We start from the raw sequence: 22,956 nt of genomic DNA on the forward strand, positions 1-22,956 counted from the left end.
CACACAGATATACAGGCTTAAAAACAGTCGCACACAGATATACAGGCTTAAAAACAGTCGCACACAGATATACAGCCTTAAAAACAGTCGCACACAGATATACAGGCTTAAAAACAGTCGCACACAGATGTACAGGCTTAAAAACAGTCGCACACAGATATACAGCCTTAAAAACAGTCGCACACAGATATACAGGCTTAAAAACAGTCGCACACAGATGTACAGATTTAGAGACAGTCACACACAGATGTACAGACGTAGAAACAGATGCACACAGATGTACAGACTTAGAAACAGTCGCACACAGATGTACAGACGTAGAAACAGATGCACACAGATGTACAGACGTAGAAACAGTCGCACACAGATGTACAGACGTAGAAACAGATGCACACATATGTACAGACGTAGAAACAGATGCACACAGATGTACAGACTTAGAAACAGTTGCACACAGATGTACAGACGTAGAAACAGATGCACACAGATGTACAGACGTAGAAACAGTCGCACACAGATGTACAGACGTAGAAACAGATGCACACAGATGTACAGACTTAGAAACAGTCGCACACAGATGTACAGACGTAGAAACAGATGCACACAGATGTACAGACTTAGAAACAGTCGCACACAGATGTACAGACGTAGAAACAGATGCACACAGATGTACAGACGTAGAAACAGACGCACACAGATGTACAGACTTACAAACAGTCGCACAGAGATGTATAGACTTAAAAACAGTCGCACACAGATTTACAGACTTAGAAATAGTCGCACACAGATTTACAGACTTAGAAATAGTCGCACACAGATTTACAGACTTAGAAACAGTCGCAGACATATGTACAGACGTAGAAACAGATGCACACAGATGTACAGACTTAGAAACAGTCGCACACAGATGTACAGACGTAGAAACAGTCGCACACAGATGTACAGATGTAGAAACAGACGCACACAGATGTACAGACTTACAAACAGTCGCACAGAGATGTATAGACTTAAAAACAGTCGCACACAGATTTACAGACTTAGAAATAGTCGCAAACAGATTTACAGACTTAGAAATAGTCGCACACAGATGTACAAATGTTGAGCATCAAATCGATCTGTGCAAACCAGCAATGCAGTTTTACCACTCCCTATTATTTAATTTATGCTATTAAGATGCACATTTTGAGTGAGAAAGAGTCTTTGCACAATTGTCCTGGACCTAGCACACCGAGAGGGGCTACTTGGCACGACTGAAACCACAGTGTCTATGGACACATCTATCTCTACAAGTTACACTCACAAAATAAATGATTTTATTATTAACATCCTATCATCTTTATAAAGTGCCACAATGCCTTCATAGTGGTGCTCATAGGCATAGAATTACACAAAGTGTACAGGGATGTAGTTTAAATCTCTGCATGTGTGATGTCCGCGCTCACAATGCCAATGCCGGAATCCCAACACCATATAGAATCCCAGCACTGGCATCCTGATAGTACTAAGGTTAGGGTGAGGCACTGGGTGAGGGAGAAGGTTAGGTTTAGAGTATGGGGAGGGAGGGTTAGGTTTAGTGTATGTGGAGGGAGGGTTAGGTTTAGGATGTGGGGAGGGAGGGGTAGGGTAAGGATACCTACCGACAGGTGTTGGTATCCTAACCCTATTGGGATGCCGGCATTGGGATTCTGACCATTGGGATCCCAAGCATCAGCATCCCATACCCAGCCCAGTAAGCAATACTGACAGATATATACAGGTAAACAAATTCACATATATACAGACTTAGATACAGTAATTACAACCTGCAAAGGACATAATAGTAAATTACATACTTACGTAGAGAAAACAGTAGGATATAGGTCCCTGCTCTCAGAAGCTTGGATTCTAAAGAGAAATGAGTGGCACAAAGAGGGCATTGGGAGCAGAGCACTGTGATGCAGATTTAGGAGGAGGTGTACTGTAGCCTACAGTGAAAATGTGAATTTTTATTATACATTTTAAGGCTCAGTGGTTAGGTGAAATGGTGATTTAGCATAGTAGTCCAATGGATGGAAGCAGACATGGAGATGCTGAAGATGAGAATGGGAAAAGACATTTGGGAAGGAGTAGAGGAGGAGGTCAGGGAATGTGTGTGGAGATGAATATGGAGTTGTAAAGTAGGGGAGGAGTGCTTGAGTATTTGTTTGTGTAAAGTATAAGTAGCCAGTGGAGTGATTAACAGATGGGGGCTGGTGGGGGAGGAGCATGAGAAGAGCAAATCTGAGGATGGTCCGCAGTGGAGCAAAATGAGAATGGGCTGAGCTAGAGAGGAGGAGCTTACAGCAATCAAGTCAGGAAATAAGGTCATAAATTATTGCATTAGTGGCTTCAAGGGTAAGAAAGAGTGAGATCTGGGAAATGTTGTGGAGGTGAAAATAGCAAGATTGGGTGAGGGACTGAATGTGGGGGATAATACAAAGGACTGAGTTATGGATGACACCAAAACATTCAGACTTAGGATACAGAGAGGGAGATGTGTGGATGGGGATTACCAGGAGTTCAGCATCATGATGCATTGTGACATTGAAGCAGAGATGCCTGACAGACAGTTGCAGAAACAACAGAGGACAGAGGTTGAGAGGTCAGGGTAGGAGATCTAAAGTTGGGTGTTTTCAGCATTCTGGGGTTATTGGATGCCGAAGGAGCTGATGTGTTCTCTGAGGGAAGAGATGTAGAGAGAGAAGAGATAGGGACCAAGGACATAGTCATCAGGAAGGGGGAGTAGAGAGGAGGTGGAGGTAGTCATAAAGACAGGGATGAGCGATTACACAGATCAGAGGTGAACCATGATAGTGGGATTTAAACTAAGCCGATGGAGTGAAGGATTGTAAAAGCCAATCTTACTTCATATGTAGGGGTGTGCACTGAGGACCTGATACAGACACGCTCTCTAAGCCACGATCGCTTGCTCTGGGCGATTGTCGCCCGTCTGCACATGCATATGCGGAAAAATATGCATGCGTGAACCAGTCTGTGCGATTGGGAAATTAAAGATCATAGCCCCCAAATAGAGTGTTACTTTGAGTGACAGACAGCGCCGTTTGTGGGTGGTAACAGGGGAAGGTCCTGGAAAACGGGGGAGTGGATGAGCGAACGCAGGCACATCTGTGAGCCAAAACTGCATTCTTTGGGCATGCATAATTAGCATGGCAGCGTCATTGTACACGTCACCTGCTTGTATCTCACACTACAGTGATCACAGTGCTTGCAACTGGTTAGGGTCTACCTCAAGGGTTGCAGGCAGCTTTGATGTCTCTCGATGTTACTGGTTAATCATACACTTCATGGAGATGACGTGTGCCAAGTAAGAAAAGTGGCCGTCATTACATCGGTTGTGCGATCACTCAGCTGTTGCTCTCTAAGACATAAAGGGCATCCTATAGCCTGGCCGTGCGATCGCAGCATTTGCATATCCGCCCCATGATGGTTGCGAGCAAGCGCAGCCTAGCGAGCGGGTCTGAATAAGCTCCTGAGTACATGGATATTAGTCTAGTCAGAAATACAGTTGTGGGAAATAGTGTAGCTTTTGAAATTCCAAATACATTTCATTTAAAGCTAGAGATGAATATTTTTGGGGTTGGAAGGATATGAGAAAACCAAATATTGGGGATCCGTGTAGAACCAAGTTGATTTTCAGTTCTGCCTTTAAGAATCCAATCTCAAAACCTGGCAAAACATCATTTCTGGTAATAGGTTGGATCTTGTGTGTTTTCGACATTTTAGTTTAAATTAGATAGCGTGTTTAGTAAATGTAATTTCCGTGCGAATATGAAGACCTTCCTTTTCATATCAGCCACCATTTTAGATTAAACAGCATATGTATATTTTAGTTGCTTGGTTTCTGGTCTGCTACATTGATTTACTGGGTTGAAGAGGGTGCAAATAAAATGGTGATATTGCTATGTGTAAGAATGTAATCTCATGTCGTTGTTTTGCTAGACTGGTTTTGAGTCCATCAATCCACAGGTGTCTTTTTTGATTTAGCAGATTAATGTCAATCTGAAAAATTGGATGTATTCACTTGGATTATATTTTCTTCTATTCCTTAGAAGATCTATGATGCCACCTTAATAGATCAATATGATCTAAGGGCCTGATTCAGTAAGGAACACAGGGCCTGATTCAGACCCGCTCGCGAGCGCTCGCAAGCGGGTCGATGTTGCCCAAGTGCGCATGCGCGAGTCCCAAATAACGACGGCCAAGCCATCGTTAAGGGTCTCACACCAAAGGGGGCATGCTGTCGATGGTGATTGTGCCGGGGGCGTGGCTGCCCAGACGGAGGCGTTCCCATTGGAATGCCTATCGTCTGGGTCCGGCCCCACTGACATCACTAGTGATGTCAGTGGGAGTGCTTTTGCCCCTGATAGAGCCAAAAGCACTCCAGGGCTTGCAGCAGACGAGACCCTACCGCAAGGGTCTCGTCGCAAGCCCGATGGTCACGATGATCTTGACCATCGCGACCATCAACATGGACGCTCGCATAAGCTGTGGGTGGTAACCCACAGCTATGCGAGCGTCCAGGAGGACGCACAAAAAAAACAAAAACGCCCTGATTCAGAACGGGCGCTCGTTCAGAGCGTCCGGCTCTGAATCCGGCCCACAGTTGCTTATATGATCACAATCGGACGATTAATTTGCTGTGCGCATGTGTATTCATCGCAGTGCACATGCGTGAACCAGACGCTGCAGTCGGGACTGCGATCTCAGAGGATACGCAAACCCATGGCTGAGTGATAGACAGGAAGTGCTGTTTGTGGGTGGTGGTGGGGGGGGGGTGGCAGGGTGAACGCAGGTGTGCCAGTGCATCTCAACGCTATTTCAGGGGCATGCATAAATTAGCCACTGCAATACCAGATGCCACCTGAGGACTCATAGCATACACAGAAGGAAGCAATTTCTGAGTGAGGTCTGACCTGCCCTAACTGTGCATATGGTTTTGATGTTACCGATTGTTTTGCTATGTTGCCCTAGTATACGGATGTGAGTAAGGGGAAGTGGGCGTCCTTATGTCAGGCTGCAATCGCAATGCAAATGCAATTATTTACATATAACCGCTGATATTAGCAACTGCGTTGCGTGCATATAAGTAGAATAGTGATCCTTGCTGAATCAGGCCCTAAGTTGTTCAAATTGGTCTTTTCCCAAGTTCTACCTCTTTCTTGGAATAATTTGAAATTTCCTGGCACTTGACTGGACTGTTAAGTCAGGTGCTACACATGGCAAACAACTGGACCTAAGTAGCATTGATGGGTTAGATTCATCATGTTCTTGTTAACAAAACAATTCCCTATATTTCAGTTATTTAATATTTAAAAATTACCAAGAGTAACTTGCACATGAATAAATTAAGAACACAAACACAGAACATTGTTAAATGGATTTTAATATAGTGAAAAGTCACAATGCTTAAGGTAGACAAAATAGAAAGATAAGAATAATATGATATACAGTAGTATAATACATAACAAATATCTTAATGGTATAACAGAAGCAGAAACCCCACTTATATTTCCATACATCTGCACTTTATAAAGGATGGATAATAGGATAAATCTTTAATGTCAACTTCACTCCTAATGAAATTAACTCCTAAGAAATTACTGTATTTAATTCCAGATCACCATATAACGTTTATTCAGTCAATATATTTATGATGACTATTATTAAGAATCCTTAATACTGTATATGTGGCCATTTCTTATTTGCTCTACTAATAGGAGACCATTTTATATCTGGCTATATATGGAATTTGCAGCATTAGATAACATCAGTATAAGAAGTATAATAAAAATTATATATTATTATTACCAGACTCATATGAAAGTCAAGAACTATCATTTATTTGGTGTATTCTTTTATAGTATATACATTTTTTACATAAGGTCTATGATATCATCTCAATAGATCCATAAGATTTTCTGTTGTTCACAGTGGTCTGTAGTCCTTATTTTGTAGTGCACCCTAGTGCATTGCTGAACGCAGATTCCTGATGTTCGGGGATCTGCGCAGATGCCTGACCCATTCTGAGCATGTGCAGAACGGGTCTGTGATCCTGCACGCAGACTGGCAGTAGACTGGCATTGATTGACGGGGAGGAGGTGGCAATGACTTCTGTTTCCCGACATGGGGTTTGTGACCGCCTTTAGGCAGCTCAGCAATTGTGATCCTTGCTGAACCAGGCCCTGTATTCAGGCTCTACTTCTTTCTTAAGTGACTCCACATTTCCTGGCATTGCAGGTTTTGTGGCGCTTCATTGAACAGTTAAATCATGTTCCCCTTATGACATTTTCCAATGTGCTTTTTCTAAAGAAATTTTCACCAGTTTTTCGAACAACTCTGCATGGGCCATTCATTGCTATGTGATTAAAGGACACCCCACAATTGGCACAGACTGGTGACATATAAAGCTATTAAGCTGCTCAACAAAAAGTTTTGTCCAAGCAAACCATCACTAGTCACATGGACTCGCTCATCTCTGCTCATACGATAAACTCATAGCAACAATGAAAATCCTTAATGAGAGCGCAGATTTAATAATAGAACTTGGAAAACAATACTAAGGAACAGGAAATCAAAGTCCTTAAATTAAATAGAGTGGCTCCTTGGCCTACTATCAGTAGGTCCTATCCTTGCCTGGTTTTTTTCAAACCAGTCCAATGTTTTATTTTCATACCCTTGTATGAACAAGAGGTTAAATATATACAACCGGATCAGTGTATAGGCCTGACAGCTGCGTATAGAACCTGCGAGTCAGCGTCTCGGTTGTTCTCTCTACTCCGATTGCCTTGGAGTGATGTGACATTCAAATGGGCATAGACAACACCCCCTGTATCCTGCAACAGAAAAAAAAAAAAACATTGTTTCTGCCCAATGTTGGACTACACTTTATGTTACACTAGTATTACACAGGGTAGAATGTGGAAACAAGTATTATGTTGGCAGTGACAGCTTTCAGCTCTTGTGAAATATCCCAGAGCCATCAGAAGTGATTCAAACCCAGTTTGCACCCAATGGATTGGCTAGTGTTCTGAATAGTTCCTACTACTATATGGTTTCTAGAGTGGAGAATCTTACCATTCTGGTGCATATACTTCAGCAGACATCCCATGATGGGGGATAGTGTCAATCCAATGAAAAAATTGAGCAAACGAAATCATATGGAACCTTCTATAGTTTTCAGAAACCCTCCTTCCACCAATCTGATGACTAAACTAACGCTAGCCCCCTTTACCTGTTGGCTAGTGTACAGCAACTTTTAATACACCAATCCAGCTTGAGCAGTGACTATACTTCCCCTTTTCTAGGGGTAACTACCTGTTAGCAAATGTTTGAGATGCTAAAGTCAGTCCCCAGGGCTACAACCACCTCCAATGAACGGGGCAATATTCTGTTTCATGTGAAGTCAAGAGTTTTATGTAACATACTGTATAGTGATAGGTGTGGTGCCGAATTAGAAGACAGAGGTGACCTCACAGTTGGGTTCTTAATGAAGGAACACATTATATGCCATTATTTGCCACTCCTTGGAATTCTAGTGAGAATGACTCTGTGTTCACTATGATCATGATGTTCCTAGCTCTCTTGGATATAGATCGGCAGAGCATTTTCTTTCCTAATAGTGGAAAATATAATCACCATTTACCCCCCCATTTACCCCCCACCCTAAATAAATAAAAGAAAAAAAAACTCTAACTTCATTATGGTAAAACTACATAATAAAACACATAAGTAGAACAAGTCTCTGGAAATACGATATGCAGGCTGTGTGTAGACATTATGAATTTTGTCATAGTTACTGTCAGCCTAATATACTGTTCCGAAACCCAGAAAGTTTGGGGTACCATTAGCGACAACATGTGGCAAAAACACTGGAACGTTCTTCAGGGTAGATTAGATAATTCAGTCAGTGGGGCTGATTCAGCATTGCACGCAAACACCTGATTATTAGGAATCTCTGCATGCGCAGGACCCACTCTGTGACTGAGCCGACTGGGTCCTGTATAATTGTATGCAGCCCCTTCTGTGCCTCTGCCTGATTGGAAGGCAGAGGCATTTAAAAGGGTGGAGCGGGGTCGGTTGGCGTTCCTGGAAATGGGAGCGTTTGCCCCGTGTTCAGGGAGTGGCAAGGCCAGGGAGGCAGCTGGCCAGCCTTAGCATGCTGAGGCTTATGCAGCTGGCTGGCTCCATCCACCATTGTGACCATCGAGCACCGATGGTCTCAATGGTAATCCCTGGCTGCGACCTTGGTCGCAGTGCTGTGATCACAAATGCAGCAGGGGGTGTCATACACCTCCAACTGTATTTGCATATTAGCAAGGGCAGAACTGCAAAGCTGCCAGCCTGCATGTATACATCATATATCTATAGCCTGTATGCATACATCATATGTCTATGGCCTGCGTGCATACATCATATATCTATAGTCTGCATGCATACATCATATATGTATAGCCTGCGTGTATACATCATATATCTATAGCCTGCGTGTATACATCATATATCTATAGCCTGCATGCATACATCATATATCTATAGCCTGCGTGCATACATCATATATCTATAGCCTGCGTGTATACATCATATATCTATAGCCTGCGTGCATACATCATATATCTATAGCCTGCGTGCATACATCATATATCTATGGCCTGTGTGCATACATCATATATCTATAGCCTGCGTGCATACATCATATATCTATAGCCTGTGTGTATACATCATATGTTCTATGGCCTGTGTGCAGCTTTGCAATTCTGTCCATTGCTGAATCACCCCAGTGTAAATGATTCATAGTATGAAAGTAAATATGATCTGTCATGGAGATATAAAACTCCTTAATGGAACATACGATGTACTAATATAAAATATCACTTAGCACTATTCTATGTGCAAGGACACAACATTCCTGGCTCTTGTGGGCACAATTGCTAAAACCCTCCCAATTGTGGATGACGCAGACACATTCAGGATAGTGCTCACAATGTAACACTGGTTGTAGCACTGTGTTTTATTTGTGAGGGTGGCAGACAACATCCACATAAACTAACAGGGGCTGATCAGAATTGGGGGCAAAGCAAGAAAAGGAGCAAATATTCACCTTGGCCTAGACACCTATCCAATGACTCCTGACACTTCAGTGTAGTTCAATGGATCGGCCAGATGACCCATCATTGTTTGCCCTGCACTCAGTAACCAGCACCTATTTAAAGGCTGAACTCCACTCCAGCTCTATCGGAATTTGCTGGTATTAAGTCCATGTCTTTCCTTCTCATGAGGCTGGTAGGTCCCTGATGTGCTACTGGGGAGGGAATCGGTATTATATCCCGAGGGACTTCAGCCTTGGCGGATGTAATACCGACCCCGGAAGCTAGAAAGGACCATATCCCGAAAGGGTAAGTATCTAATCTATCCCTAACCTTTTCTCCCCCTAACCCTAACCCTCCCTTAGGGGTGCCTAACCTTAACCTCCCCACAAGTGCCTAACCCTAACCTCCCCCTACGGGTGCCTAAACCTAACCCCCCGTCCCCGCACCCTGAACCTAACCCTCCCATGGGGGGTGCATAGACCTGACCTCCCCCCTGGGGATGCCTATCCCTAACCCCCCTTCCCCTAGCCTAACCCTAACCCTCCCAGGGGGGTGCCTAACCCTAAGTCCCACCCAGGAGCCCCTAACATAACCCCCCCGTGGCTGTCCGCTGCCGCCACCCAGCTTCCATTCACTCGGTATGCAAGGTGTCGGTCTCGCAGCATAGGGCTAATGATAGGCATCAGGATTTCGACGCCTATCATTAGTACCTTGCCGGGATATAACAGTCGGGAAGCCGGCCGTTGGTATTTCGACGGTCGGCTTCCTGACTGCATACCATTGGGGTGATTCAGAGATAGACACTAATATACTAAGATGCTATAATTTTCGAATGCAGTAAGAGGCGGCTGAGGATAAACGAAGCCTCTTGCCGACATCGCAGATCTGTGTGTCGCATCTGACGATGTAGCATCACCGTCATGACCATCAGTCGCAGCCATCGACCATCTGAGTAAGCCTAAGAATGACCTCAGAAAGATGCGGACCTGGACCTCAGCATGTCTACAAAATGGGCGTGACACGCTATTGTTTTGTAAAACAGTCAGCGTTGCAGCCCCAGTCCAGCCTCCAAATGGCCACAGCATGTTAATCATGCTGCAGCTTAGTGGGCACTCACATACGCAGAATGGGTCATATGCATGCACAGCCTGCCGCCATCAGACTTGTACACAAATCATTGAGTTTCCATACAAGTCTGAATCAGGCCCTATTTAGAGCTGATTAGTCCAGGTGCTCTGCTTAGCTGCATCCATCCTGTCCCCTGCCTGAAATTAGAGCTAAATCTCCTTTAAAGTAGGAATGTGCAGGCTCGGATAGGTTTGAATTTTCCCACCAAGTTTGGATTTTTTCCACCAAAAATTTGGTCTTAGAAAGAGGCAAAACATCATCTTTCATGGACAATCATCATTATTCCTGGACAAAAGTTCATAAATGATGATGTTTGTCCAGAAAAGATGATGTTTTGCTTCTTTCTGAGACCCGATTTTTGGCGGGAAAAATCAGAATTTGGCGGGAAAATTCAAACCTACCCGAATCTGCACATCCCTAATTAAAAGGCACATGGTAAGTAATTCACTCTGCCACATGAGTTAACATGTACGATTATTACATTGCAACACTTGGATAAACAATAACATTCATTATTTTGATACAGTTGCATAGTCACATTAAATTCACATTAAATTCTGCTTTATATGTTAGTAGTTCTCACCTCTTGACCAGTTGGTTCAACACTTGACATTGGCACTGGGTGACAAGAAAAAGTACATTATTATTACAGAGCCGCAGGTATTACTGTCTCATTATATCAGCCGTATATCCTATACATACTGTTTAGAGAGTTATTGTTGGGTTGTGTAGCATAGTCAGAGGTGATGTAATTCATGTCTTCCCTGGAGACACAGAGAAACAATAGTAATGTAAATATATGGATTATTTTAAATGATAGGGAATAGCAGGATGGGAGATAAGTCAGTATTACAGATATACTCACAATCCTCTTTCTTTCCGGCAAATAATTCCTGAAAACAAATTTACAAGTTATCATTAAATCACTACACAGTTATTTATTATTACAAAGTTTATTATCTAACTACTAACTACTGTAAGCAGCAATTTTAGCATAATTTCTCTACTGATGGGTATCGCTAATGGTGGCAAATACAGTATTTACTAAGCACTGGTTTTAGCTTTGTTGTGAAAACTGCCATCGATGGTTTTGAATATATAAAAGAATATAAAAAAAATATGCATGCCTTGGTGCGTTCAACCATCAGTTTACTTGTTTCCAATTGAGTCCAATGAAGTCCGCAGTCAAACAAAGCTGGACACTGATTAAAAACCAACAAAAACTAACCAATAGACACTTCATGGAGCTCTTGTATTTGTTTTCATACAGTATATTCCACATGCTCTTTAGACATCACAAACATCTTATAAGATGCCCCAAGCACCAATTTTTTTTGGGGGGAGAGTTGAATTTGCTAGGGTTAGAGTTTGGAGGAAGCATTAGAGAAATATATTTGCAATTGTCATTGTAAGTAATGTTCTCTTGTATTTTTACTGTTGTATTGTTATGTTTCTTTTTTTTTGTCTCTTTTATTTTAATGCTTGTCATTGTTTATTTGTGTGTGAGTGGAGTTTCTGTAGGTGTATTGTTGTTATTAGATTGTCTTTGTCTGTGTTTGTTTGCCCTATTTTTGTATCTGATACAGAAGTCTTTAGATGGAGAGGGAAGTGGGGAAGAGGACAGGTGCAGGAGGCAGGGGACGATAGCCTGCCTGATAAAACTAAAACCGGTTAGAAATGAACATTTTTCATATGAGGAAAATGTGGCCCTTGAGTCAGCAATAGTCCATTGCTGGGAGTTTGCACACACCATCTCGCCTTTCGTTAGCTAATCATTTATTTTGGCCAGTACTGTATGTCAGTGGCTTTGCAGTGGTTTCTAAAGCTGCTGGTTAGGAAACCTGTGGTTTCTATACTGAATGCAAAACACATTGGTGGTGCTTTGATGTTCTATGGTATTCTAAAGTCTGCAACCCAGCAGGTTTCTGGCAGTTTGGTCTTTTCTGTATTAGCAAAACGCAATCCTGCTGGTAAACCAACGAAAATGCAAAACCGTCCTTTAGTAAACATACCTCATATTCTAGAAATGCAAAATTTAACATGTACAATAATCTGTATTAATAAAACTTTAAAAGTGGTTGAACTCATTAGAACTCCAGATATCACTATGTAATTTATGTACAGTTTTAATATGATGAAGTATTTAAATATATGAAGTCTTTCTTCCTGCTTCCAATATAGATGTTAGCAAAACTTGGGGCATAAATTATCCCCATTGCAGTTCCACATATGTCCAAATATAACAGTTTCTAGAAACATAATTACTGATGCTTTAATTTATATATAATTACATGGAACAGAAAGGAGCATATATATGTTTAACATAATATCTGTATATATGTAAATTAAAATAATTGTTATATACTTCCATATAATTTGTTATGACCCTTCCATGTATGTCAGTGTGCCACACTGCAGGGGAAGTGACAGACTCAGCAAGCCCAACAAATTTTCCTGACTCCTTTAATTTCTATTATTGCACTAACTCACCTTTTTTCTTCAGGAAAAAGAGTATAATGCACAGAATAATCACAATGAGCAGGATGACAGCTATAATAATAATCAATGGGATGTAATCCAGAGGATCCTTAGCTGTAAAGCAATAAGAAAAAATCAGATGAACAGATGTGTAATTAAACAATTCCATATTGTGCATTTGAAACAGAAATGTACAATCATAGGTACACATATTGTATATATATATATATATATATATATATATATATATAATGTGTGTGTGTGCACTTGTATGTAATAGATATAGCACTGTTGGGTGTGCAGTCATGCTCTGATATATGCACGCTTTGGTGCGCTCAACCACCCAATGCCTAAGTACATCAGAGTGTGACCACACATCCTAGAGTGCTATATCTATCTTATACAATGGTCCCTATTGTAGCACAATAGTTCTATGTGGAGATGATGCAGGGTGACACAGATACAGAATAGGAGGAAAAATTAGATCAGAATAGGCTGTATAATTTGAATTATTGTTTAATGAATAAACATATAACTGGATAACAGTGTAAGTGACTAAAACAGTTGAACATTAATGACTAATGTCACTGTAAGAGTGGTTCTTTAGGAAAGAAAGCGTGTGTTGTACAGTTAATTGTACTGGCAGGAAGTGCTAAATACTTTCTCAGGGTCAGGGCTGGCATGTCTGCTCACTGTTTGCTGTACTGCATTCTGAAGTGGCTGCTCAGGTAAGTCCTGTTCAAGTTCTTTGAAAAGGACTAATGTTAGGTCCATTGAGTTATAAAATAAATTGGACATTTTTTGATTTTTTTTTTCTTTTATAAATGTGAATGTCTGTAAGTGAAGCAGTGATGTGCTGCTGTTAGTGATCTGCTGCTGTCAGTGAGGTGGAGATGTGCAGCTGTCAGTGAGCAGGGACGTGCTGCTGTAAGTGTGGTGGTGATGTGCTGCTGTCAGTGAGGCAGTGATGTGCTGCTGTCAGTGAGGCAGTGATGTGCTGCTGTCAGTGAGGCAGTGATGTGCTGCTGTCAGTGAGGCAGTGATGTGCTGCTGTCAGTGAGGCAGTGATGTGCTGCTGTCAGTGAGGCAGTGATGTGCTGCTGTCGGTGATGTGCTGCTGTCAATGATACAGGTATGTGCTGCTGTCAGTGAGCAGTGACGTGCTGCTGTAAATGAGGTGGGGATGTGCTGCTGTCAGTGATGCAGTGATGTGTATGTCTGTCAGTGAGGCAGTAATGTGTAGGTCTGTCAGTGAGGCAGTGATGTGAGACAGGGATGCACTGCTATCAGTGAGGCAGTTATATGTGTGTCTGTCAGTGCGTCAGTGATGTGCTGCTGTCAGTGATGTGCTGCTGTCAGTGAGGCAGGGATGTGCTGCTGTCAGTGAGGTAGGGATGTGCTGCTGTCAGTGAGGCAGGGATGTGCTGCTGTCAGTGAGGCAGGGATGTGCTGCCGTCAGTGAGGCAGGGATGTGCTGCCGTCAGTGAGGCAGGGATGTGCTGCCGTCAGTGAGGCAGGGATGTGCTGCTGTCAGTGAGGCAGTGATGTGATGCTGTCAGTGAGGCAGGGATGTGATGCTGTCAGTGAGGCAGGGATGAGCTGCTGTCAGTGAGGCAGGGATGTGCTGCTGTCAGTGAAGCAGGGATGTGCTGCTGTCAGTGAGGCAGGGATGTGCTGCTGTCAGTGAGGCAGGGATGTGCTGCTGTCAGTGAGGCAGGGATGTGCTGCTGTCAGTGAGGCAGGGATGTGATGCTGTCAGTGAGGCAGGGATGTGATGCTGTCAGTGAGGCAGGGAAGCGCTGCTGTCAGTGAGGCAGGGATGCGCTGCTGTCAGTGAGGCAGGGATGCGCTGCTGTCAGTGAGGTAGTGATGTGATGCTGTCAGTGAGGCAGTGATGTGATGCTGTCAGTGAGGCAGGGATGTGACGTCAGTGAGGCAGGGATGTGCTGCTGTCAGTGAGGCAGTGATGTGATGCTGTCAGTGAGGCAGGGATGTGACGTCAGTGAGGCAGGGATGTGACGTCAGTGAGGCAGGGATGTGCTGCTGTCAGTGAGGCAGGGATGTGTATGTCTGTCAGTGAGGTCTTGATGTGTGTGTCTGTCAGTGAGGCAGGGATGTGCTGCTGTCAGTGAGGTGCTTCTGTCAGTGAAGCAGTGATGTGTATGTCTGTCAGTGATGCAGTGATGTGTGTGTCTGTCAGTGACGCAATGATGTGTATGTCTGTCAGTGAGGCAGTGATGTGCTGCTGTCGGTGATGTGCTGCTGTCAGTGAGGCAGTGATGTGCTGCTGTCAGTGAGGCAGTGATGTGCTGCTGTCGGTGATGTGCTGCTGTCAATGATACAGGTATGTGCTGCTGTCAGTGAGCAGTGACGTGCTGCTGTAAATGAGGTGGGGATGTGCTGCTGTCAGTGATGCAGTGATGTGCTGCTGTCAGTGAGGCAGTAATGTGTATGTCTGTCAGTGAGGCAGTAATGTGTAGGTCTGTCAGTGAGGCAGTAATGTGTAGGTCTGTCAGTGAGGCAGTAATGTGAGACAGGGATGCACTGCTGTCAGTGAGGCAGTTATATGTGTGTCTGTCAGTGCGTCAGTGATGTGCTGCTGTCAGTGATGTGCTGCTGTCAGTGAGGCAGGGATGTGCTGCTGTCAGTGAGGTAGGGATGTGCTGCTGTCAGTGAGGCAGGGATGTGCTGCTGTCAGTGAGGCAGGGATGTGCTGCTGTCAGTGAGGCAGGGATGTGCTGCTGTCAGTGAGGCAGGGATGTGCTGCTGTCAGTGAGGCAGGGATGTGCTGCTGTCAGTGAGGCAGGGATATGCTGCTGTCAGTGAGGCAGGGATGTGCTGCTGTCAGTGAGGCAGGGATGTGCTGCTGTCAGTGAGGCAGGGATGTGATGCTGTCAGTGAGGCAGGGATGTGATGCTGTCAGTGAGGCAGGGATGTGATGCTGTCAGTGAGGCAGGGATGTGATGCTGTCAGTGAGGCAGGGATGAGCTGCTGTCAGTGAAGCAGTGATGTGCTGCTGTCAGTGAGGCAGGGATGTGCTTCTGTCAGTGAGGCAGGGATGTGCTGCTGTCAGTGAGGCAGGGATGTGCTGCTGTCAGTGAGGCAGTGATGTGCTGCTGTCAGTGAGGCAGGGATGTGATGCTGTCAGTGAGGCAGGGAAGCGCTGCTGTCAGTGAGGCAGGGATGCGCTGCTGTCAGTGAGGCAGGGATGCGCTGCTGTCAGTGAGGTAGTGATGTGATGCTGTCAGTGAGGCAATGATGTGATGCTGTCAGTGAGGCAGGGATGTGACGTCAGTGAGGCAGGGATGTGCTGCTGTCAGTGAGGCAGTGATGTGATGCTGTCAGTGAGGCAGGGATGTGACGTCAGTGAGGCAGGGATGTGCTGCTGTCAGTGAGGCAGGGATGTGTATGTCTGTCAGTGAGGTCTTGATGTGTGTGTCTGTCAGTGAGGCAGGGATGTGCTGCTGTCAGTGAGGTGCTTCTGTCAGTGAAGCAGTGATGTGTATGTCTGTCAGTGATGCAGTGATGTGTGTGTCTGTCAGTGACGCAATGATGTGTATGTCTGTCAGTGAGGCAGTGATGTGTATGTCTGTCAGAGAGGCAGGGATGTGCTGCTGTCAGGGAGGCAGTGATGTGTATGTCTGTCAGGGAGGCAGTGTTGTGTATGTCTGTCAGGGAGGCAGTGATGTGCATGTCTGTCAGGGAGGCAGGGATGTGTATGTCTGTCAGGGAGGCAGGGATGTGTATGTCTGTCAGTTAGGCAGAGATGTGTTGCTGTCAGTGAGGCAGTGATGTGAATGTATGTCAGTGAGGCAGTGTTGTGTATGTCTGTCAGTGAGGCAGTGATGTGTATTCCTGTCAGTGAGGCTATGATGTGTATGTCTGTCAGTGAGGGAGTGATGTGCTGCTGTTAGTGAGGCAGTGATGTGTATTCCTGTCAGTGAGGCAGTGATGTGTATATCTGTTAGTGAGGCAGTGATGTGCTGCTGTCAGTGAGGCAGTGATGTGAATGTATGTCAGTGAGGCAGTGATGTGTGTGTCTGTCAGTGAGGCTGTGATGTTTATGTCTGTCAGTGAGACAGTGATGTGATATTGTCAGTGAGGCAGTGATGTGTATGTCTGTCAGTGAGGCAGTGATGTGCTGCTGTTAGTGAAGTAGGGATGTGCTGCTGTCAGTGAGGCAGTGATGTGTATGTCTGTCAGGGAGGCAGGGATGTGTATGTCTGTCAGTTAGGCAGAGATGTGTTGCTGTCAGTGAGGCAGTGATGTGAATGTATGTCAGTGAGGCAGTGATGTGTGTGTCTGTCAGTGAGGCTGTGATGTTTATGTCTGTCAGTGAGACAGTGATGTGATATTGTCAGTGAGGCAGTGATGTGTATATCTGTCAGTGAGGCAGTGATGTGAATGTATGTCAGTGAGGCAGTGATGTGTATGTCTGTCAGTGAGGCAGTGATGTGTATGTCTGTCAGAGAGGCAGTGATGTGTATGTCTGTCAGAGAGGCAGTGATGTTTATGTCTGTCAGAGAGGCAGTGATGTGCTGCTGTCAGTGAGGCAGTGATGTGTATATCTGTCAGTGAGGTAGTGATGTCTATGTCTGTCAGTGAGGCAGTGATGTGCCGTTGTCAGTGAGGCAGTGATGTGCCATTGTCAGTGAGGCAGTGATGTGCTGCTGTCAGTGAGGCAGTGATGTATATGTCTGTCAGTGATGCAGTGATATCTGTGTCTGTCAGTGATGCAGTGATGTCTATGTCTGTCAGTGATGCAGTGATGTGCTTCTTTTCTGTGTTCAGTGTATCTACTCTTAGAGATGATATTGTTTACTCTTGTGGAGTGATACAGCTGTGGCTTTGTGATGAGGTGCAGATTATAGAAGTAGACCAGGCCTGAGGTGTGCGTTCAATGGGAAATAATGCATGGTCATGTCATCATTGCCACGATTTGCCCACATGTGCGCATACATCCCGGCACAGTGCAGCAATCGCCAGGCTGTGAGATCTCGTAGCCGGTGATTACCCATTGAAGTCTATATTGTGCGCATTCAAAGTGCAGGATGGATCCAAGCTGGGCACAGGAGTGGGTTTTTTTAGCAGATTCTTGAAACTATAACGGGGCTGGTTGGATAGGATTCTTACTCATGAATGACTGTGCCTTTAAATGGAAAAGCAGCTAACAGGAGCCATGGGAGTACTGGATAATCTTTGTATCTCAGGGAGAGCAGACTAGGTGAAGCCACAAGGTCCACTTGCAGGAGACAACAGGAGGTCGGGAGACCCTGAAGTTGACAGGGGTTCTCAGCAGGGTGGGACACAGTATAGACTGAGCAGGTAGCAGGTTAGATCACAGAGGTCTTGATACAGAAGAATCAGGCTATCAGTGATGGTGGAGACAGGAACTGGCAAATGATACAGTCCTCCAGGAGCGAGGAGTACTAGCTGGTGTCTCCAGGAGAGAACTCTGGATGATAACCAAGTTTAGCTGAGCAGCACAGAGAACTAGCACACAGACTAACTATGTGAAACGTTGCACTGGCAACCTCTGAACTCCCAAGAACCCATTTTATACCCAAGGCTGGACTGCTATTGGCTGCCAAAGTCAGCTGAGCATTACCATCCCCGGATTGGTTCATACTGGCCATGTGATCTAAACCAAGATGGCAGCTCCCAGCACTTGGCAGCGTCAGACCTGACCTCAGGTTTCCACATATCCACAGACCCAGGAGCTCAGTATTACCTAGGGGAGACCTCCCCGGGCGCCGGCAGCAGCCCGCACCCCCGCCAGAGCACCTGGACTGGTACGTCCCTGACCGTCTCCCGGGGATGAGGGTCTTTGATGGCTCTATGCTGAGATAGGTTCTGATACTGGACATACTATATTACAAAGGTGAAAGTGGTGAGACTAGGAGAGGGACTGATTATGTGGTTTGAAGGAGAGGTCAGAGTGAAGGATAATTTCAAGACAGCAGACTTGTTGTATAGATGAGCTGGTGTGGTTGCTGAAGGATAGTGAAATTTAGGGAGGAGACAGGACTTGGAACAGTAGTCAGCCTCCCGACAATCAGGATGCTAATGGTCACAATACCAACAGCGGCATTCTGACTGTCAGAATACCAACAGATTGTGGAGGTAAGTATTAGGGGTAGCAGGAGGCTTAGGGTTAGGGGGAGTGTTAAGGTTAGACACTAGGGGGAGGGTCAGGGTTAGGCTGCAGGAGTGTAGGGTTAGGGTTAGGCTATGGATCGGGAGGGTTTTGGTTAGGCTGCAGGAGGGATGGGTTAGGGTTAGAGGGAGGTTTAGGGCTACAGTATAATACTTACAGGAATCTGTTGGGATTCTGACTGCCGGGATGCCACTGTTGGTAGTCTGAACGTCGGCATCCTGACCGTCGGGATCCGATATCGAACCTGAGAAGACAATCAGCTCAGTCTTAGAAATGTTAAGTTTAAAAAAGTACTGACACATGCAGGAGGAAATAGCAGAGAGACAGTTGGAGACACAAGTGAGGAGAGAGTCACTACTTCTACATATCTTAAAAACTCTCAAAATCCCATAGTCTACAACTGTATGCATCATCATCCAATTAAATGAAAGAGATTGTAATACAATGGTGATTATTATCAGCTCTAAAGATTGAAAATTTTCAAAGTTTGGCTGCCGGAACCAGCAGCATCTTCACATGGCATTGATTCACGGCTCCCCACACCTTCTATTGGGAAGGAGGTCAGGGGTTGTGAAGAGGGATCTGATCCATTTTCCGCCTCCCCACTCGTGTATTGCAGCTGTGCAAATGCATGAACCCAGGTAACACATGTGCAGTTGGCTGGCACATCTCCAGTAAGTAGGACTTGTACTGAAGGAGCAGTGTTAAGGCTCGCAGGGACAGGCTTTTTTGGGCAGTTGTCCACACACTGGAGCAATATTGCTCCGGTAATTAAGTAATCACAGCTGCAACTCATGGTGAGTTGGACACCTAATCATCAGGGGCCATCCAGCTCCTAAATATAAATAGGTCCTTAAAGGAGAATTCAGGGAGGCCAGAGGGAGACATCCTAATTAATAAGTGTCTGGCCACAATATATGATGGTTTCAGCTAAATATCTATCAGTCTGACAGTAAATGCCCAGCATTAGATGTAGTCTAATAAATATTAAAATATATTTAAGATCAATAAAAACATTTGTCAAATGAAAAAAGACTTAAATACTCCAGTTTAGTTCTAATCAATTCCAACCCCATTACACAAACTCTCACACACACACACACACACACCATACGTGCCTAGTCTACCGGAAGTCATACTGTAGGAGCCTCACAATTTTTGGGGTAACCTCCGCACCCCCAGTAGTGTAGGCATTTCTCCCGCATTCTGCCCACTTCCCAGTGATGTGGGCAGATTGGGGAGAATTTCTGTGGCGATCGTGGTTCTCCGTGAAGGGGATGGGGCTTAATGACGTGATGCTTCATGAATCACATCATTTGTCCCCACCCCCTATTTAAATTTAAGCCAATAGCGACCATTTACCACAAGGGGAGGGGCTTAATGATGAAAACCATCAGGCCCCGCCCCATATTGCCACTTTCCTGCATCTCTTACCCATGCTTCTCCAGGGAAGAGAAATAAAAAGGTATGCATGACACAAACACACAAACGTCAGTAAATTATGTGTTCAGGTTTTACTTTTCTTTAGTTCTGTCCGGCTGCCATATTGGATCATTGAGCTGATATTGTTAGAGCCAACACAGTATTTAAGCACCACGAAGCAGTAATATGTATCAGAGTCTGTTTCTTTAACCCCCTTTATATAGAGATCAGCCTGTCCTCTCAGCTCTGTCCTTCCTCTGTAGCTGGGATGAACCATCTCTTTGGAGGGGTGGTAGGCATACACATGACTTGAGCTGCCAACTCTCCAGTAGATTCCAATCCACATAGGGTCTCTGTCTGATGGGAGGGAGTACGAGCAGTTGAGGGTGACAGAGTCTTCTGTGCTCCCTGATGGCTCAGACTGATGGGTTATTACTTCAGGGTCAATGTTATAGGCTGAAAAGATAACATGAGAAATGATGACGCAGATTTCATTTGTAATTACCAGCAAGAAATATTCACAGTTTTAACACTATAAGAGCTATATAAAGGGATGTTATATGCTGGGAATCTATTTATAGCATTGTATACATTTCATAAGATCCTGTGATATATAATTTGCTCACTATCAGTTTGCATCTCACATTTTTTGACTGAGAACAGAGAATAAGGACTGCCTCACATTCAGGGCCTGATTCAGAGCCGTTCGTAAGCGGCCGCTCGTTCATTCCGACCGATGTTCGCACAACTGCGCATGCGTACGGATTGTAATACGCATGCGCGAACCAGTCAGAGCGGCCGAAAATCGTTTGTTCGCTAAATAGCGAATGCCTGCTATTTTGATTGACAGAATGAGGCGTTTGTGGGTGGTAATAGGGGAAGGTGCTTGAAAACGGGGAGTGGAGATCAGAACGCAGGCGTGCCTAAAGGTCAAAACGGGCATTTTAACAGTGTGCATAATTAGTAAAGCAGCGTCAGCGACCGCGTCACTTGGTTGTTTTATGGTTAGAACTGCTCGCATGATTGTGGTAGGAAAAACCAACCACAAGAATAGCGAGCAGTTCATAAGCCGTCCAATGTACTCAATTAATCTAATAAATAACGGACATGACGTATGATGCGAGCGGCCAGGGGGCATTTTTTTCAAAATTACGTTCGCATATTTTGTTCGCTCGTTCAGACATAGAGGCGTGAACAGACCGCAAAGAGCGACCGGTTCATTTAAATAGCCTGCCCCTTTTTCTGGACCTGCGTGCGCAAAAAGCGTCCGGCTCTGAATCAGGCCCTCAGCTTTCAATTTCTTCAAAGAACCACACAATATAATAATGCAGTATCCATATGTGCTTGCTGCATGCACAGGACCTCATTCACAATGCATTCTGTAAGACTAGAGTTTGTATTATGCACCTACTTACTGTCCATACTCAGGAAAACCACAGCAGAAGAGAGATTTTACACATTCACTATTTTCTATTATATTATCTAACAAAAGTCACCAAATAGATCCTCAGGCACTAAGGAAAACACTCCATGAGAAATTGATGTTCTCCACACTGGGGGGTTGATTCAGACCCGCTCACTAGATGCGTTTGCACGCACCCAGCGTATGCAAATCTGGCACACACCCAGCATAGCAGGCGATCGCACGGCAAGGCATAAGCACGCCCACTATGACTTGGTGTGCGATCGCTTTGTGTATGCTGATGCCCACCAGCCTGTCTTAAGATGCCCACTTGCGCACGTCATCTCCAGGAAGTGTATGCAACCATCGGTACATCGGGTACCATTGGAAGCAAACACATTGCTTGAGGTTGACTATAACCTACCGCAAGCACTGCGATCACTTCAGTGTAAATTTCAGCCAGGTGATGTGTACTATGATGCTGCCTCTTAGTTATGCACGCCTCTGAAACTGCATAAAGATGCTCGGGGACACCTGTGTTTGCACATCCACTCACCCACTTTCCAGTGGCCAGCCCCTGACACCACAAACAAATGGCTTCTCCTGTCACTCATTCTGCCAGGCTCTCTGTGCCCAGCGTGCAAACGCTTCCCAATCGTTTGGACTTGTTCATGCACATGCGCAATGCGATGCGTACACATGCACAGAAGGCAAACATTGGCTGCCTGCGTGCGAACGTTTCCTAGCGAGCGGGTCTGAATCAGGTCCCGGGAATCTTCCTCTTTAACATGAAAAGACGTGTTTCCCCAGAAAAAAAATATATAAAACTACACAGGGTAATATAGTAAAACTTTTATCCACTTAAGACACACAGAGGGGTATTGAATATGGGAGCGAAAAGTCCGTGCTGGAATTTTCGCTCCACATTGGAGATTTTTCTGGGATAAAGTATTGGGCGCGCGCCCGCTTTATCCCCGTATTCAATATAAAATCTATGAAAATGGGACCTGGCGAAGTGGGATTTGCAATAAACTACGAAATTTTCCTGAAAAAAATTGTAGGACCCCCCTAAAGCTGTCAAAACATGGGGGATCACTATGGGTACCCCCGTATTAGCCTGCAAATGAAAGTCGGGGATTTAAATAGCTGCGGCAGGTGCTTTTTTCCCGACATTGAAGAAGTGATGCAGAAGAGCACTTAGGTTATTTTTTTTCATTTTTTTTAAGTGGTCCCGTCAAATTTGG

General features: G+C 44.8%; 1 protein-coding gene across 1 annotated transcript in view; it reads right to left on the reverse strand.

Annotated features, from left to right (window-relative positions):
* Positions 1 to 5,455: 5,455 nt before the first annotated feature.
* The window catches only part of LOC148506831 (sialic acid-binding Ig-like lectin 12), a 112,506-nt gene continuing 95,005 nt past the window's right edge, over positions 5,456 to 22,956 (reverse strand). Inside the window, exons 4-10 of the mRNA XM_088446079.1 lie at positions 20,407 to 20,766; positions 19,046 to 19,132; positions 12,744 to 12,845; positions 11,119 to 11,146; positions 10,956 to 11,017; positions 10,837 to 10,871; positions 5,456 to 6,872 (exon numbers count right to left, since the gene is read on the reverse strand). Of these exons, the coding sequence (XP_088302205.1) occupies positions 6,750 to 6,872; positions 10,837 to 10,871; positions 10,956 to 11,017; positions 11,119 to 11,146; positions 12,744 to 12,845; positions 19,046 to 19,132; positions 20,407 to 20,766 (797 nt within the window). The 3' untranslated portion in view covers positions 5,456 to 6,749. The remainder of the gene's footprint in view (positions 6,873 to 10,836; positions 10,872 to 10,955; positions 11,018 to 11,118; positions 11,147 to 12,743; positions 12,846 to 19,045; positions 19,133 to 20,406; positions 20,767 to 22,956) is intronic.

This window comes from Taudactylus pleione, unplaced genomic scaffold, assembly GCF_031769625.1.
Source record: "Taudactylus pleione unplaced genomic scaffold, aTauple2 ptg000393l, whole genome shotgun sequence".
Lineage (NCBI taxonomy): Eukaryota > Metazoa > Chordata > Amphibia > Anura > Myobatrachidae > Taudactylus > Taudactylus pleione.